The 16,259-nt window shown below is 54.7% G+C and overlaps 3 protein-coding genes across 4 annotated transcripts in view; 2 read left to right on the top strand and 1 right to left on the bottom strand.

Moving 5' to 3' along the window:
* Window positions 1-555, top strand: part of BCKDK (branched chain keto acid dehydrogenase kinase) — a 4,767-nt gene extending 4,212 nt beyond the window's left edge. For both annotated transcript variants that reach the window (XM_024744405.1, XM_024744406.1), the window contains exon 12: window positions 64-555. In XM_024744405.1, coding sequence (XP_024600173.1) covers window positions 64-208 — 145 coding nt within the window. In that variant the 3' untranslated portion in view covers window positions 209-555. The remainder of the gene's footprint in view (window positions 1-63) is intronic.
* Window positions 556-2,749: 2,194 nt separating this feature from the next.
* On the top strand, window positions 2,750-12,586 carry KAT8 (lysine acetyltransferase 8). Its single transcript, XM_024744404.1, has 11 exons — window positions 2,750-3,058; window positions 4,359-4,433; window positions 4,508-4,683; window positions 8,335-8,388; window positions 8,490-8,654; window positions 9,403-9,492; window positions 11,182-11,322; window positions 11,420-11,513; window positions 11,608-11,758; window positions 11,909-12,063; window positions 12,377-12,586. The coding sequence occupies exons 1-11, from the start codon at window positions 2,848-2,850 to the stop codon at window positions 12,439-12,441; spliced, it is 1,377 nt and encodes a 458-aa protein (XP_024600172.1). The 5' UTR covers window positions 2,750-2,847; the 3' UTR covers window positions 12,442-12,586.
* Window positions 12,587-12,627: 41 nt separating this feature from the next.
* Window positions 12,628-16,259, bottom strand: part of PRSS8 (serine protease 8) — a 10,692-nt gene continuing 7,060 nt past the window's right edge. Inside the window, exons 4-7 of the mRNA XM_024744407.1 lie at window positions 14,511-14,673; window positions 13,959-14,230; window positions 13,702-13,868; window positions 12,628-13,570 (exon numbers count right to left, since the gene is read on the bottom strand). Coding sequence (XP_024600175.1) covers window positions 13,247-13,570; window positions 13,702-13,868; window positions 13,959-14,230; window positions 14,511-14,673 — 926 coding nt within the window. The 3' untranslated portion in view covers window positions 12,628-13,246. The remainder of the gene's footprint in view (window positions 13,571-13,701; window positions 13,869-13,958; window positions 14,231-14,510; window positions 14,674-16,259) is intronic.

The following is a 16,259-nucleotide window of genomic DNA, read 5'->3' as shown; positions in this document are numbered from 1 at the left end:
GGGGGGCGGGGCAGGAGACTCAAGCCTCTGAAGCCCGTGTTCTGTCCCCTTGCCCACCCCCAGCTTTGGCTTCGGGCTGCCCACATCGCGGGCCTACGCGGAGTACCTCGGTGGTTCCCTTCGGCTGCAGTCCCTACAGGGCATTGGCACGGACGTCTACCTGCGGCTCCGTCACATCGATGGCCGGGAGGAAAGCTTCCGCATCTGACCCTGCAGCCCTTGGCCTGCTTGCCTGCCCAGGCTAGGCCACACCCCCTGGCAGGACCTTCCGGGCCCAGCAGGGTGCCACCCTGCTCTACACACTGCTGCATCTCGGGTCTTAGGGCCCCAAGCAGATGGACTTACGTGGAGCCAGGCACCTCCCCTCCTCCTCGATGGGGTCCACTGCTTCCCTGCCTCCAGGCCTTAGAGGGGATGAAGTGGGGACCCTTGGGGTCTCCAGCACCAGCTCCGTCATTCTTGTTCCTGGGGAACCCCCACTCTGACCTGCTGTTTGTTATTAAAGTTCACATTTTGAATGCCCTCTTGGGCCCCGTGTGTGGGCAGGGCAGGTGAGCCTTTGTTTCTGCCCCCATTCAGGTCCCCTGGGCCCTTGGGTTTAACTAGTTCATGTTCCAGTCTCTGTCCTCACAGCCTGGCAGACCAGGAATGGAACTGGCCCCGAGTCGCTTGCATGTTACATTTGGCGGGAGTGGGGATGACTTGGGCAGTTTGTGCAAAGACCTTTCATTTATTTCATTTACCAAATGTTTCTGGCTCCCAGACAATATTGAAGGCCCGGGTTGGCCCACCTTTAGGCCTCAGTTCTGACTCTTCCCTTCCCAGCAGTCACAGGTTGCGGAGGTGTAGGTCACCAGACTAGGCAACTTTCCAAGCCACCTGATTCCTGAACCTGAGTAAGATTAAAAATACTGTCTGCCAGCTGTGCTTGCTGTTGCCAAGGAAAGGAACACACCAGATTGTGCTCTGACAGGCCCCAGAGGACAGTGGGGTCCTGGTAGGGAGGGCAAAAGGAAAGGACTCCAGGGAGCAGGTGGTGAGGTGACCGCCTATCTTGCCAGGGAAGGAGAAGGCCTGAAGGCCTGCTTGGTGGAACTGCTGATGGAGGTGGGGCACTGAGGGGAGACAGGAATAGTTTCTGGTGGTGGGAAACCATAGGGACTTGCCAGGCTGAAAATCCTGCTGGCTGCAGGGCAGAGGGGGGTGAGACTGGAGAGGTAGGTGGCAGTCAGGGTGAAAGACCTTGAATTTACAGTGAAGAAGCATGGGTTTTATCCTGGAGGCAGCGGGGACCCATGGAAGGGTTTTAAGCTAGGAAGGGATGTTTCAGGTTGGGTTCCCTAGAAGCACATCTTAAAAGGAGGATTTGTGTCCGAGTGATTTGTTGAGAAAGTGCTCCCAGAAGGGAGTAGGGGAAGTGGGCAAGGGAAGGGCAGGAGGCCAGGCAAGAGAGCTAAGCTCCACAGTCAGTGATGGACTCCTCCACTGGACAATCATTTGTTTAATGTCCCTATTTGAATGGGGTTGGGGAGGTACTTAAAACTCGCTGGCTAAGAACTTCTGTTTTCATCTCTTCTGAGGCAAAATAGCTCTATTAGCCTGAGGGGCAGTTTGCCAAACAAGCCTCTGGTGCTGGCTTTTGAAAGCCCATCAAAGGAAATATGAGCACAAAGAAGCAACAGAAAGATTCTAGGGGATCTGGGTGAATCATCTACATAGTTCTAGGGGTGGGTGGAGAGTGGGAAAAGGTACTACAGTTTTTAATTTTTTTCTCTTGCCTGATTTTTATTTTTTCTGTTTCATATGCTGCCAGACAACTGGCATTTACTGCTCCCCCCAAACTCCTTCATTCCCCAAAAGCCAAGTTACTAGCACTTCCCACTACCATCCCTCACAAATACTTAAGACATTTCCCGATCTATAACTTCATCCTTAGGGCTTGAGCATTACATCCCTCTTAGAATTGTTTCTAAACCCAATAACCAAATTATAAATCAAAGATGATTAAGAGAGGCCAAAGGGAATGTTTGAGCACCTACCCTGTCTGGTATTGTGCAGTACACTTGTTTTGTATACATAAGAGATAAGTATATGGTTCAACCTTTTTACAGTTATATGACTTGTACAGTTTAACCTTTAACGACACTCTGGGAATGGACATACTTGTACAACTTCCCCAGTGAAGGGGCAGAACCCAGGATTCCTCACTCAATAAGCCCCAGATGCTCTCCATTATGTCCACTGCCTTTGGCTAGTTTCTGTTTAGGGGACCTGGTCCTTTCTTTACAAAGGCTTGATTCTGTGAGAGTGATTTATTGGCTGTCCTAGGACACACATCCGTCCTGCTTCCCCCACCCCAACTGTCCTTTTCCCACTCTCAACAAGGAAGGCAGTTTCTTCAGTCTTCACAGACGGGAGACCCGTATTTGGCAGGCGGAAGTGGGCGGCACGGGGATGGGTGCTAATCCCAAGTTCATCGCCCCAAAGCCAGGCATCCAGGGAGGCTGCTTTGGCTCTGCCCCGGTCGAGTGGGGGCAGCGCCCCCTGATCAGGCACCCGGACCTTTAAAAAGATCGAGCTGAGGCATCACATCAGGAAAGCCTTTTTCCTCTCTTCAACTCTAGGGTGCAGCCATAGTTCCAAACGAAAAACAACTCCAAGGCAACAGGCACAGTCCACGTCAATCTGGCCCAGCGCCGCGGAAACCGTCGCACGAGCCAATGAGCTCCTGCCACGTCACAGACCCCCCTCCCCCCTCCAGCCGGCCGCGGCCTCCGCCACGAGTCGCTGACCCGGAGCTAAAGGCCCTGCGCGGCGCTGTATTCTGGCGTCACTTCCACTACAGCGATGGCGGCGCAGGGAGGAGCTGCGGCGATTGCGGCAGCGACTTCAGGGGTCGCGGGGGAGGGCGAACCCGGGCCCGGCGAGAATGTGGCGGTCGAGGGGACCTCCCCGTCCCCGGGCCGCGTCTCTCCGCCGACCCCGGCGCGTGGCGAGCCAGAAGTCACCGTGGAGATCGGAGAAACGTACCTGTGCCGGCGGCCGGATAGCACCTGGCGTGAGGGCGGGACCCAGGGCCAGGGGGCGGGGTTTAAGGGCGGGGGCGGGGCCTGAGGGAGGAGAACGCGGACTTTCGGACTTGCCCGGGCGCCGCCTACAGCCCCCTGCGAGTTGGGCGTTCGCCAAGTTCTTCCTAATGTGTGTAGCGCTCCCAGTCCACTTCCTTGCCCAGTCTTAGGCTTCATTCCCTTTTCTTGTTAACATCCTTCCTCAATGGTCTCCCTTGTCTCTGTGACTCCCCCCTTCCATCCATCCCCTGCAGCCGCCAGCGGAGAGGACCTACCAGAACACAAAAGCGAGCTTCCCCTCCCTTCTATTGCTTTGCCTCATTTCCAAAATAAACCCCAAGTTCCTGAGAATGGCATTCATTTTTGTAACCTCTCTGTTTTCCAGCACCCTTAGTAAAGGCCATTGCCAGACCAGACCACACTGTGTGCTCTGAAGGCCATATGCCTTTTACCGCCTGTGCCCTCTGCTTGGAATGCCCTTTTTTCCCTTTCTCCTTGTTTAGCTGGCTAGCCCCAGTCATCCTTTTAGCATCATATCCCTTGTGATGCCATTCTTGACTCCCTTCAGGCAGATTGAGTCGTTCCCTTCTGTATGTTCCCTTTCTGTATGAAGAAATGCAACATTTTCTTCATACCTGAGCTATAGTATATGTACCATTATGTTGTCATTGACTATCTGTTTGTCTTCTATCAAAGTGGGAACTTCCGGAGGGCAGGACTGCTCGTGATCCATTATTGTATTCAGCAGCAACCCAGCACAGGGCCAGACACGCAGTGGTTGCCTTCCTCATTTATCCAATGGTCGGGTGTCTGTCATTGAAAGTTTTAGAGCCATTAATTCACCGTTTGAGGTGGGCACGGTTATCCTTATTTTACAGATGAAGGTGCTGAGGCTCAGAAAGCCAAAATAACTTGTTCAGTTAAATATAGCTAGGAAGTGGGGCCGTCTGATTCCACAGCTAGCCCTCATGACCCCTGAACAAATGAACGACTGAGTATAGTAAAAGAAACATTGAATTTGGAGCCAGACTCAAATTCAGTTAAGTATTTGCTCTTATTACTTTTCAAATAGGTGACCCTGGGTAAGCCTCAGTTTCCTCGTTCTAAAATAAGAATAACAGCCCAATCTGGCCCACCTCAGACAGTGATTGAAGGGAGTGGCAGATGTGAACAGGTGAGGTTAGCGTACAGTTGGCCACAGGATCTGGGAAACTGCTCCTCAGTGTGAAGGATCACTGTTGTTCCAGCCCTGTTTTCTTTCCTGGTGATCCTAGCCTTTTCCCTTCACAGATTCTGCTGAAGTGATCCAGTCTCGAGTGAACGATCAGGAGGGCCGAGAGGAATTCTATGTACACTATGTGGGCTGTGAGTGACTTGGGGTATCCAGGTCTGGGGGGGGTGGGGCGGAAGGGCAGCACCCTCATGGCCCATCCTCACAGTTAACCGGCGACTGGACGAATGGGTTGACAAGAACCGGCTGGCGTTGACCAAGACAGTGAAGGATGCCGTGCAGAAGAACTCAGAGAAGTACCTCAGCGAGCTGGCCGAGCAGCCTGAGCGAAAGATCACTCGCAACCAAAAGCGCAAGCATGATGAGATCAACCACGTGCAGAAGGTCCGGGCCCCTCCCCTTCCCCGGGGCCGCAGGAGGCTCAGCTGCCTCTGCTGACTCCCTTGGGTCCCGGTACCAAAACCACAGCAGCTCCCATTTCTTAAGCTCCTACAGTGTGTAGGGGACTCTTATCTATTTCTTCCCAGGTATTCTTCACAGATGAGAAAACTGAGGCTCAGAGAGGGTGAGAGCTTGGCTACAGTCTCGTGGCAAGGAAATGACACAGCTGGGACTGGAACTCAGGCCTCTTGCACCTTTCGTGCCCGCTCTTGGCTGTGCCACATTGACAGATGGACCTGAAGTCCAAAGGGGAGGAAGAGAATGAGTGATTTGGGGCACTTGCTACTACCAAGCATTGTGCTGAGTGTTGTGCCTGTATAAGCTTATCAGATCCTCCCTAACAACTCAACACCACAGGGATAATTAGTTTTTACTGAGGAAAACAGGAAGCAGGCTGAGAGAGGTTAAGTAACATGCCCAAGATCACACAGCTAATAAAAGGGTGGGTTGAGATTAGAGTAATAATGGCAAACATTTATAGGCTTGTGAACCACAGTATTAGGCTAAGTATTTCAGTATATGACCTCACTGAAGTTTCACAGCAACTCTGTGAGGTAAGCATTATATCCCCAGTTTACAAGGGAGGCACAGGTAGTTTTAGGAATCCAGTTAGGAATTAGATTGGCCAACTAGATTGTCCTACTTTGGGGCACAAGCTCTTTGAAACATGCCAGAAATTCCTGCCACTTTATTCCAAAACTTGGGTTCTTTTCACGAAGCTAGCCTGCCCTGGGGGGTTTCTATCCTCCCACTCTGAATCTTAGTTTCTGGATTTGTGAGATGGGCTGTGCACACAAGAGGAGGATTTATGGAGCTCTCAAGGTGCCCAGACGTTCATTATTTTCAACCAGTGCCAGTCCATCCTTCTGAGTGCTCGTCCTGGGCTTAGCAGCAATGGTTTGCAAACTGTGGGGCTGTTAGTAGATTGCCAAATTAGTTCAGTGGGTTGTGACCATGTAAATTTCAGAAAAAAAAAAAATGGAAGAACTAGGACAAGGTAGAAAGTACCATAGTGCATTGCAGTTTATTAAAGGTAAGTATTGTTTTAAGAAGCTTCTATCTCACATACAAATATATATATATGTATATACACAAACTTGCCAGTTGGTTTACAGTGCTGTGATAAAAAAAAATTTGAAATACCTGAATTAGAAAGATCTCTCACTGGGAATTCCCTGGCGGTCCGATGGTTAGGACTCGGCACTTTCACTGTCATCACCCGGGTTCAGTCCCTGGTCAGGAACTAAGATCCTGCAAGCCATGTGGCGTGGCCAAAAAAAAAGATCTCTCACCATCTAAGGCAGCACGGTCCAAATGAATGTCCTGTGATAAATGGAAATGTTCTGCCTCTGTGCTGTCCGAAACAGTAGCCACTACCCACGTGTGGATCTTGAGCACTTGAAATGGGTTTCGTGTGAGTAGGAACTAAATTTTTTAATTTTATTAAAAGATTTTTTTTTTTGGCTGTGCTGCACGGCATGTGGGATCTTAGTTCCCTAACCAGGGATCGAACCCGTGTCCCCTGCATTGAAAAGCGGATTCTTTACCACTGGACCACCAGGGAAGTCCCAAGAATTAAGTTTTATCTGAATGTAATGAACTTAAATTTAGGTGGCCACTTGTGGCTAGTGACTACTTTACCGGACAGCTCAGATCTCGGGTTTTCTCAGCTCCCCAGCCGGGTTGCACTGGCGCATTAAGTCGCAAAGATGCACCTGTAAGCTGGCAGGCAGCGGGGTGGTTGACAGTGGGCCAGTGGGGCTAAAATCAAAGAACGAGCAACAGCGAGTTAACGATCAGCAAGGTTCTCCAGAGCCTAATTAATGTTTAATTCTAAATAAACTGCAGCATTTACGGAAAGTAGTGTTTTTGTAATTCTTTAATGCATTTACAGAGGAGGATTGTGTTGTATGAGTTGGGAAATGTGTTTTAAAGAGGCACGTGAGGAGGAAAATCATCCTTCCCTCATCTTTGCAGGGGTTAGGTGTGGAGTTGGACAGGCGAGGGGCCCATGCCCAGCTGTCCTGGGTGCCAGTTCTGTGAGCTTACCTCTCTGTGCCTCAGTTTCCTCTTCCGTGCAGTGGAGAGAGTGAGGTTTCCCATCTCAGGCTTGTTCTGAGTAATGCCTACGACGTAAGTGCTTAGTACTTGGAATAAATGGCAGCTGGCTAGTCCCCAAGGGCCAGTGGCTTCGCGTCTCCCTGCCTGTTTACTTCTCTGTAAAACATAAGTAAGAACATTGTATCTCAGCGTTGCCAGAAGGGTTAAATGAGGCCATCCAGGCAAAGTGCTTTGTGGAAGGGGTTCTGGGTAAAAGACTGGCTCCTTCTCCCTTCTGAACTACAGGGCAAGGCTGCCATCTACTCTGGTGTAGGTCATAGGCCTAACTGCGTCCACTGTCAGGCTGGACTTGGTTCCTCCTTCAGCATCTGGCCTAGGAACAAGATGGGCTGTGAGTGCCACCTGACTTGTAGTCCCTGCCTTCCAAAGACTTGGAAAATGGGGGAAACCAAGAAGGGGGAGTCGGAGGGTACTGTTGTTGACCACTGAATTCCTGACTTGGGAACGGATGTATTCTGCATCGGAAGAATGCAGTCAGGCCTCCTGGAGGATTGTTGACCACACCTTCCCAGGGTGCTGGGCCTTGAAGGACAGGGAGAGCACGGCAAAAACAATTACACGTGATCACTCGCCAAGCTCTGCCTCATCATGCACTTGCCTGGCTCGTGCTCGGTGCCAGGCTGAGTAAGCATTTTCTGGCAGCCGTAGGAGAGGGAAGGACATTCAGGGTGGAGGGAACTGCATGTGCAAAAGCATGGAGGCCAGCAACAGGAGTGTTGATAGCAGAGCAGATCTGAGGGGACTGAGACTGGGGGCTGGGAATTTACAGAGGCCTCGTCAACTATCCAGACCTGAGACGGTGGCAGTGGCTATTTGGTGTGGGACAGAGGAACCGGTTCCAGAGATGACAAGGAGGTAGCGCCAACAGGACGTGGCCATTATTCGGATGCCAGGCTGAGAGAGGAGGAGGAGTCTTGAGAGCTGGCCTCTTATTGGTCTGGGGTAGTTGGACTGAAGGTGATCCTAGTGAGATGGGGAACCCAGGAGGATGACCAGGTTTGCAGGGAGGAAAGGTTGAGTTCCTTTCTGGACACCTAGAGCCTGATGTGCCTGTGGGAGGGGCCTCCGGGAGCAGTCCCATGGGCAGGAAAGAGGTCCAGGCACACCGGAGTGTCCGCACCAGTTCCTGCTGTGGAAGCGGAAGACCAGGCCCATTATGTCATCTGTCTCACAACAACTGTGGCAGAGCTGGATTGACCGCGTTGTACAGCTGAAGCTCTTACCAGCCCAAGAACTGGAACCAGGCCTCCTGATCCTAGCCCTGTTCATCAGGCAAAAGGTCCAAACTTGGGCATCAGGAGTGTCTGGGATGTATGGGTGGGTGGGCAGATGGGAGAGGAACTTGGACCAGTCGGCTCCGAAACCAGGTGAAACAGGTTTGCTAGACAGGCGGGAAGTGCTGGGTTCTGGGATGGGAGGCATGGCCTGACCTCCACTTCTGTTCACCTGTGTCCACTGCTCTTTCTCACTCAGACCTATGCAGAGATGGACCCCACAACAGCAGCCTTGGAGAAGGAACATGAGGCGGTAAGTAGGGGAGTGGGTCCTAACTGGGGGTACCCCTTCCCTACAGCATCCCTTGCCCCGACCGAGCCACCCCCTGCCCTTCACTCCCACCTCGCCCACAGATCACCAAGGTGAAGTACGTGGACAAGATCCACATCGGGAACTACGAAATCGACGCCTGGTACTTCTCCCCGTTCCCTGAAGACTATGGGAAACAGCCCAAACTCTGGCTCTGCGAGTACTGCCTCAAGTACATGAAATACGAAAAGAGCTACCGCTTCCACTTGGTGAGGCTGGGCCGGGCCGGGCCTGGTGAATGTGGTGGTGGGCATAGAGGCTGAGGGCCGGCTGAGGCAGCGGCACTAGGCAAGGTCCAGAGCAGTTGAGTCCAAGGAAAAGCTGCCCCGGCTGGAGAGACCTGGATTCCAGGCCTGACTCTGCCTTTGCTGGAGTGACCCTGGCCAACTTGCTGACCCTCCCCAGACCCCAGTTTCCTCTTCTGTGGAATGGGGACCTTCTGGGGTCCCTTGCCCTCAGCACATGTTTATCAAGGCCAGTCCAGAGCCAGGTTCCCCTGTGGAAAAGAGGAAGTAAGCACAGCTCCGAGCCGTGGGACCGTGAGGTGCGGACAGACAGGAAGCTTTAATCCGCATGCAGGACCTGCTGGGGCAGGGCAGTGGCGTGTTTCCCACAGGGTAGAGACACTGAGGCAAATGTATGTGGTTTGGGAAATGCCCTTGTCCTGGGTGCCGGCCCTCCAGAGTCCTCCAGAGCCAGGCTGAGCTGGACTTAAAACCGTCTCGCTGTGTGATGCTTGAGCCAGTTACTGTGCCTCGGTTTCTCCATCGGTAGAATAGCACCCGTCTCCTCAGATGGTTGGGAGTATTACTCGATGTAGGTACAGGGTGGGGCCCGGGGTCTCCAGGTGAAGAGAAGCAGAGGCCTGCTGCAGGCCATACAGGGCGGGATGGGGCACCTAGCGGGGAGCCTTGGGGCCTCATGCCTGTGCCTCCCCCTGCCCGTCCCCACCCCCAGGGCCAGTGCCAGTGGCGGCAGCCCCCGGGGAAGGAGATCTACCGCAAAAGCAACATCTCTGTGTACGAGGTGGACGGCAAAGACCACAAGGTGAGCCCCGGGGGGAGGCACTGTGACAGGTGGGGGGGACACGCTGGGCACCTCCCGACGATCTCACGATCTCACCGGCGCCAAAGGGTAGAGGCCGGCCTCAGTGTGCGAAGAGGACTGCGGGCTGGTGCTCAGCCTGGCATTCGGCCTGAGGTTGGTGCATAGTCAACTCGTGGCCCTGTGGTGCCAGCCTCGAGTTCTGGGTTTCCCTTCTCTCCCTGAGGCCGTGCCTTCTGATGAGGTGGCTTGGGGTGGCTTAGGTTCAGGCGATTTGGGACCCAGAGTGGAGACTGTCTTGCCTCAGGCTGTTCTTAAAAACTGCTTTCTCTTTCTGCCTGAAGAAAAGGTGTTTGTTTTTCCTGGGTGTGAACTGCTGTGTGTGAGGTTTCCTGCTGGGAGAGCTCTGTGGCCCAGACCGCTAAGTTCCTTGTTCCTGAAGGACTTCATTGAGGCATTGCGGCAGGGTGGGGCCTTTGGGGCCTGCTTTGCTGTGTTGAGAACTTGACCCCTGCCTGGTCAGTCTGGGAAGGTCTCCTGGGGAAGTCCAGTGGAGTGTAAGACGCAGAGGCCTGGCATCTGAGTGGCTCCTGGCTTCAAATCGCCCCGTCACTTCCTAGCTGACCTTGGACAAGTTACTTAAGGTCCTTTGTTCCTGTTTCCTCATCTTTAAGACAGGAGTCATGCTAATAGTTAACTAACAGCTTTGTTAGTGGAGTAAATGAGACAGCAAAGTCAGGTACTTAGCACAGTCCCTGGCATCGAATAGGGTTTAGTAAACATGGGCCTCTGTCAGCCTTATGATAAGTAGCTTGTGAAATCTTAGCCCCACCAGAGCCCCCTGCTCTGCCCTCCTGAGCATGAATGGGGCTGGGAGCAGCAGGAGGGGCCCCAGCAGGAGACCTGGGTGTTCTTCCCAGTTCTGCCTTCTCCAGCTTTGGGTCCTCAGGCAAGCACCCCCCTCTGCCGCCCCCCAGAGCCTCCGTTGCCTCCTAAGCAAAATGGGTCTAGCAGCGCTGGGTTCACACAATTGTTGAATCCAACGAGGGTGGATGTAAAAGGTGTCCTTGATCTCTGCCATGAAGCCAACCTCCAGGTCCCACTGGCCCTCCTGGCATTGGTCTCTGTCCCGGTGTGGCTGAATGGGCAGACAGCTCAGGCTGCAGTCAGGCTCGAGGGTCGTCCATTCAGCAGACATTTACCAAGCTCTCAGCTTCACGCTTAGCCTTGAGCTAGGTGCTGAGGACACAGCTGTGAACAGTCAGAACTCATATAGCAGGTTGAATCCTGCTCTAGTGCTCACCAGCCATGGGACCTTGAGCGAGCCACTGTCTCCTCTGAGCTTGTTTCCTGACCTGAAACAGAAGAGTTCGTGTCTGTGAAGATTGAGCTCCTCTTCAGCGCTCAGAAGCGGTAGCCGTGATTGGTCCAGCTCTGCCGTTACCTCCTTGAGTGCTCATAGCTCTCTGATTTTCAGTTTCCCCATCCATCAGAACGTGACTCTAAGACTCCTTCCAATTCTAAACATGACTGTTCTGGTGAGGATCCCACTTCTCACCGTGCTGGCACTGGCTGCTGTCTGGAGTCTGGCACTTGCAGGGCAGGGTGGCAGCTCCTGCCCAGGCCTCCATGGGGCGAGGCGGAGGAGTTACGCCTGCTCCCTGAGCCTGCTTCCACCTCGCGACCCCTCAGATTTACTGTCAGAACCTGTGTCTGCTGGCCAAGCTTTTCCTGGACCACAAGACATTGTACTTCGACGTGGAGCCATTCGTCTTTTACATTTTGACCGAGGTGGACAGGCAGGGAGCCCACATCGTCGGCTATTTCTCGAAGGTGCTGGGTTGGGAAGCCCGGGTTGAGGGAGAGGGGGAGAATGACCCTGAAGCAGGGGCTGAGCCTCCGCAAAGGTCCTGACCACCCACCCCTACAGGAAAAGGAGTCACCAGATGGGAACAACGTGGCCTGCATCCTGACCCTGCCCCCCTACCAGCGCCGTGGCTATGGAAAGTTCCTCATTGCTTTCAGTGAGTGGTTCCCGGCCTGTCCAGGAAAGGCAGCTGTGGTGAGGGGTGCCAGGGCAGGGTGGGTCCTCAGTTTCCTCATTTCCACTGTTGCCAGGTTATGAGCTGTCCAAGCTGGAGAGCACAGTAGGCTCCCCTGAGAAGCCACTGTCTGACCTGGGCAAGCTCAGCTACCGCAGCTACTGGTCCTGGGTCCTTCTGGAGATCCTGCGAGACTTCCGGGGCACACTGTCCATCAAGGACCTTAGGTAAGGGAGGCACCTGGAACCCTCAAGAGGGAAGGACTCTCCTAAGATTGGCCGTGATGCTGTCAAACTGTCTCCTTGTCCCCTTTTGCTGTCCCAGCCAAATCCCACAAGGGAGCTCTCTCCAGCATCTGCTCTAATCCCTTTCTGCAGCCAGATGACGAGCATCACCCAGAATGACATCATCAGCACCCTCCAGTCCCTCAACATGGTCAAGTACTGGAAGGGCCAGCATGTGATCTGTGTCACACCCAAGCTGGTGGAAGAACACCTCAAAAGTGCCCAGTATAAGAAACCACCCATAACAGGTGGGTGGAGTCTGCCCAGGGTGTGTGTGTGTGTGTGTGTGTGTGTGTGTGTGTGTGTGTGTGTGTGTGTGTGTGTGTGTGTGTAGATGTAAGGACTGCCGTGAGCCAAGGCCTCTGTTTTGCTGTCATCGGATCCCCAACCAGTCTGACCAGCTCCCAGGACCGAAGCCTGGGGCAGCCCCCTCCCCAGGACCCAGTCTGCCCCTGTTCTCACCTCGAGGTGAAACCTGGTCTGGGCCCAGGGCAGAGCAACCACTGCGAGCGGCCGGGCCCGGAGGCCCAGTCTTGCCTCTCATGCCTCTTCTCCCCACAGTGGACTCTGTCTGCCTCAAGTGGGCACCCCCCAAGCACAAGCAAGTCAAACTCTCCAAGAAGTGAGTGTCCTGTGCCTGTGCCCCTGCTGCTGGACCCGTGCCTCCTTGCACCCCAGCCTGTAAATATGTACAGACCTGTTTCGTCATTTTTTTAATAAAGTAAGTTCTGCCAGTGGCTCTGGACTTTGGAGGTGGGAGGGAGAGGCCCAGAGCGGATGGGCGTCATTTCACGTCACACACACACGGCCAGTTGTGCTCAGAACATTTTACTCCATCCCGCTCCGTCTAACCCCACACACCAGGTGCAAGTCGGGGCCCAGTTCCGGTGGGGGCTCAGTCCTCCGGAGTCCAGGAGTCGGGGCTCAGGGGGGCGTGGCAGCCAGTGAGGCAAGAGTGGGGCCTTTTCTGTCCTTGAAAGCATGCTGCCCAGAGGCAGCCCCAGCCCAGAAAACAGTGAGAGGGTGAAATGATGGGGCTTATCAGGCAGAGCAGGTGAGGTGCTACAGCCAGCCTTTCAGCAGCAGGCATCTGGGCGTCTTCTAGAAACAGGTGGGGAGCTGGGGCCCACTTTCATAGCCGAGGGTCCTTGGGGGCTCCATAGGAGCCCAACCGATAGGCTTGTGGACAGCAGACGGAGGTGACCAGAGTTTCTAGCCAGTAGACTCCTAGGCAGTAAACTCCTGTGGTGGAGGTTACAGTCCCAAAGAGCAACCCAGAAGAGTGGGCTCAAAGGTCAGGATGGTGCTCTGAACTCCCACAGGGTCCTGGGAGGAAGGAGTGGCTCAAAGTCAGGCATCCTGGGAGCAGGCGTGTGCCCTTGGGTGTGATGTGGAGGTCCCGGAAGCAAGTCAGCTCCCAGGGTGAGTAGCTCAGTGGTCGTGCTGTGGGCGGAGGAGGCCCAGGGTCAGGCCTAGTGGCAGCAGAAGGAGGGGTCCCACCAAGCCTGGGGCTGGGGCAGGGTTGAAGGCCCCGTAGTTGCTGCAGAGGTTGCCATCAGGCTGGGACTCCTGGATCTGGGGCACCACCTGAGGCTGGAGCTCTGCCACTTTGTGGTGAATCCAGGAGGCATAGCTGGAGGTCAGAGTATACACACCGGGCCTGTTGGGGGCCCCACAGGCATCACCCCAGCTTACGATGCCTGCCAGGTACCAGCGGCCCCCCACTGGGCAGGAGAGTGGGCCTCCAGAGTCACCCTGAGGAGAAAATCCACACAGCAGCTGTCAGGACCAGCCCCCAGGCCTCCAACCATCCGTGCCAGCCCCATTGAGCCCTCATCTCCCAAGACACGCCTGTCTCATCTTTTCCCCGGACCCCCCGCGTGTACCTGGCAGGCGTCCTTGCCCCCTTTCACATAGCCGGCACACACCATGTCCTGCTGGATAAAGTGGGGCTCCTCGGGCTTGGCGTTGATATTGTACAGGCAGTTACAGGTCTCGCGACTGATCAGTGGCACCTCAAGTTGCTGCAGCGTCTTGGGGGCCTGGAGGCTCACTGCGGGGGCAAAAGATGCTTACCCAGGGCCTCCTACCCTGCGTCGGCTCCCTCCGTGCCCCTAGACATCAGCGCCCACCTCGCCCTCACCTGAGGGGGCCACGTGGCCCCATCCCGTGACAGTGCACTGGAGACCATTGGGGAAGGAGGCGTTGGCTGCGGGGAGGCAGATGGGCCGGATGTAGCGAGAGAAGTTGACAGGGCGGTTGAGCTGGAGGAGCGCGATGTCACCCATGGAGCCCTCCTGGAGGTAGCTGGGGTGGGAAATGACCTGCGCCACCGTGCGGACCTTGGTGTCAGAGCTGTAGTAGTTGAGCTTGTGGGCCCCCAGCTTTACGTCGTAGTCCTCTGTGCGGTGCTCCCTGCAGGCAGAGGGGCGAAGGCTGGGACCCGAGAGACCGGGATCCCTGTTGCCTTGTGGCATCCAACCTCAGTTCCTGACCTTTCAGAGTCCACCTTGCATCCTAGTTTTATCCTGTGACCTGTGACCTCTGGCCTTCACTCCTGACGGATCCTTACAGACTTTATTGATATCCCTAGATACAACCCAAGAACCTCCAACCTCTGACCCACACTGATCCTTGAACTTTGACCTCCAGCCCACTTTTGACTTCCCCGCCCTGCCCCCTACCCAGCTGGTACCTTGGGAAGCAGTGAGCAGCCGACAGCACCCACTGCTCAGACAGGAGAGAGCCGCCACACACGTGGGCGCCGTTGTAGCTGATGCTGACCTGCCAGGGCCACTGGCCGTGGGCTGAATCGCTACCACCTGTGATACGTGCTTGGGGGACCACGCCGCAGGAGGCTGCCCAGGGAGGAAAGGAAGGGAGGGGGTCAGGTCCTCAGGGTCCCCCAAACCACATCCTCGACCCTGCCACTCCCGACATAGCCCAGGAGGTCTGGTTTGGAGCTTCGGGAGTGAGTTCACAGAAACCAGCCACCCTGTGTCCCCATCCCATGGCTCACCAGTCACGGTCAGTTCTGCCCGCCCCCGCGCCTAATTAAGGTCTCATCCAGCTTCTGTCTTCACCGGCCTTCCTGCCTTCCATCTGCTCCACTCCTTACAAATCTGGCCAGGTCATACCCCCGCTTAAATCCTTCCCTGGCCCGCACTGCCTTTACGAGAGACTCCAGACCTTCCATGGCACAGCCATCCCTCTGGACACCCTGTCACAGCGGGCCACACACTTGTTCACCTCCAGACCTTGGCTTATTCAGGTCCCTCTGCCTAGAATACCTTTCCTCATCCCTACTTCGCTCAGCAAACTGCTATTTGCCTATGGAGATGGTTCAAATTCTCGGTCCCTCTGTAGCCTGCCCTGACCCTGCTGGCTGAGTGAGGCGACGCTTCGGAGCTCTCGAGGTCCGTGCTTCCCAGACGTGGCTGTTCCGCATTATGACGGTGTCTGCTTCAACCAGCCAACCTGGGCGTTCCCTAGGGGCAGGGACGAGGGCAGATCCCTATGTCCCCAGCACCCAGCACAGGGCTGGGCACACGGATGGAGTCGTGGATGTGTGTTGAACAAACGAACGGAACAGCCGGGCTCCCAGGGTGTGAATGTCTAGTTTCCAGGACAGCCCCACCCCCGCAGAGGCCGCTGTTTGGAGCAGGACCCAAGTGCCCTTCACAAAGTCACCTGCTCAGAAGCAGGGAAAACCACCCAGTGAGGCTCCTCCCCCTCTCCTTGTAAAAAGGACAATAGAGACCAGCAGTTCAAGCAATTTCAGGCCCCAAAGGGGCTTTCACTTCCTTAATCTTCCAGACTCTTCATTGCAGCCCCTGGAGACTGACAGAATCAACTTCATTTTTTTAAAAAAATTTTTGTTTTTGGCCGCACTGTATGGCATGCGGGACCTTAGTTCCGTGACCAGGGATCGAACCGTGCTCCCTGCATTGCAAGCACAGAGTCTGAACCACTGGACCACCAGGAATTCCCAGAATCAACTTCATTTTATTTTATTTTTGCCGCACCGCACGGCCTGTGGGATCCTAGTTCCCCAACCCGGGGGCCCTCGGCAGTGAAAGTGCGGAGTCCCAACCAGTGGACCCCAAGGGAACTCCCTCAACTTCATTTCAGAGGTGAGGGAACTGGCATTCGAGACACAGCCAGTACATGGTGAAGCCGGGATTGCCAAGGAGACGGATCCTTGGTTTGTTTCCCTCAAAACAACCCACGTTTGGAGTCAGACCTGGGTTTAAATCCCAGCTCTGCCACTTACTGGCTGTGTGCCGTCGGGCAAGTTACTTCTCTGCCCCTCAATTTCTTAATCCGAAGAACGAGGGCTGTAATCCTCGCCTCCCAGAGCTATTGGGGGACCTAAATAAGACAACAGGAGTGAAAGAGATGGCCTTGCAGAGAGGGTCAGGCACTCAAATGCCCCAGGGAAATC

Source organism: Neophocaena asiaeorientalis, unplaced genomic scaffold (assembly GCF_003031525.2).
Source record: "Neophocaena asiaeorientalis asiaeorientalis breed wild unplaced genomic scaffold, Neophocaena_asiaeorientalis_V1.1 scaffold91, whole genome shotgun sequence".
NCBI lineage: Eukaryota > Metazoa > Chordata > Mammalia > Artiodactyla > Phocoenidae > Neophocaena > Neophocaena asiaeorientalis.
This window is presented reverse-complemented; position numbering and strand designations above follow the sequence as displayed.

What these genes read in the sequence shown, in the direction of transcription:
- KAT8 (XM_024744404.1), top strand. Translation starts at nt 2,848, where the DNA reads ATGGCGGCGCAGGGAGGAGCTGCGGCGATTGCGGCAGCGACTTCAGGG. An exon ending in TGGAGAAGGAACATGAGGCG is followed by an intron (nt 8,389 to 8,489) that starts GTAAGTAGGGGA and finishes CCTCGCCCACAG; the next exon opens with ATCACCAAGGTGAAGTACGT. An exon ending in TGGACGGCAAAGACCACAAG is followed by an intron (nt 9,493 to 11,181) that starts GTGAGCCCCGGG and finishes GCGACCCCTCAG; the next exon opens with ATTTACTGTCAGAACCTGTG.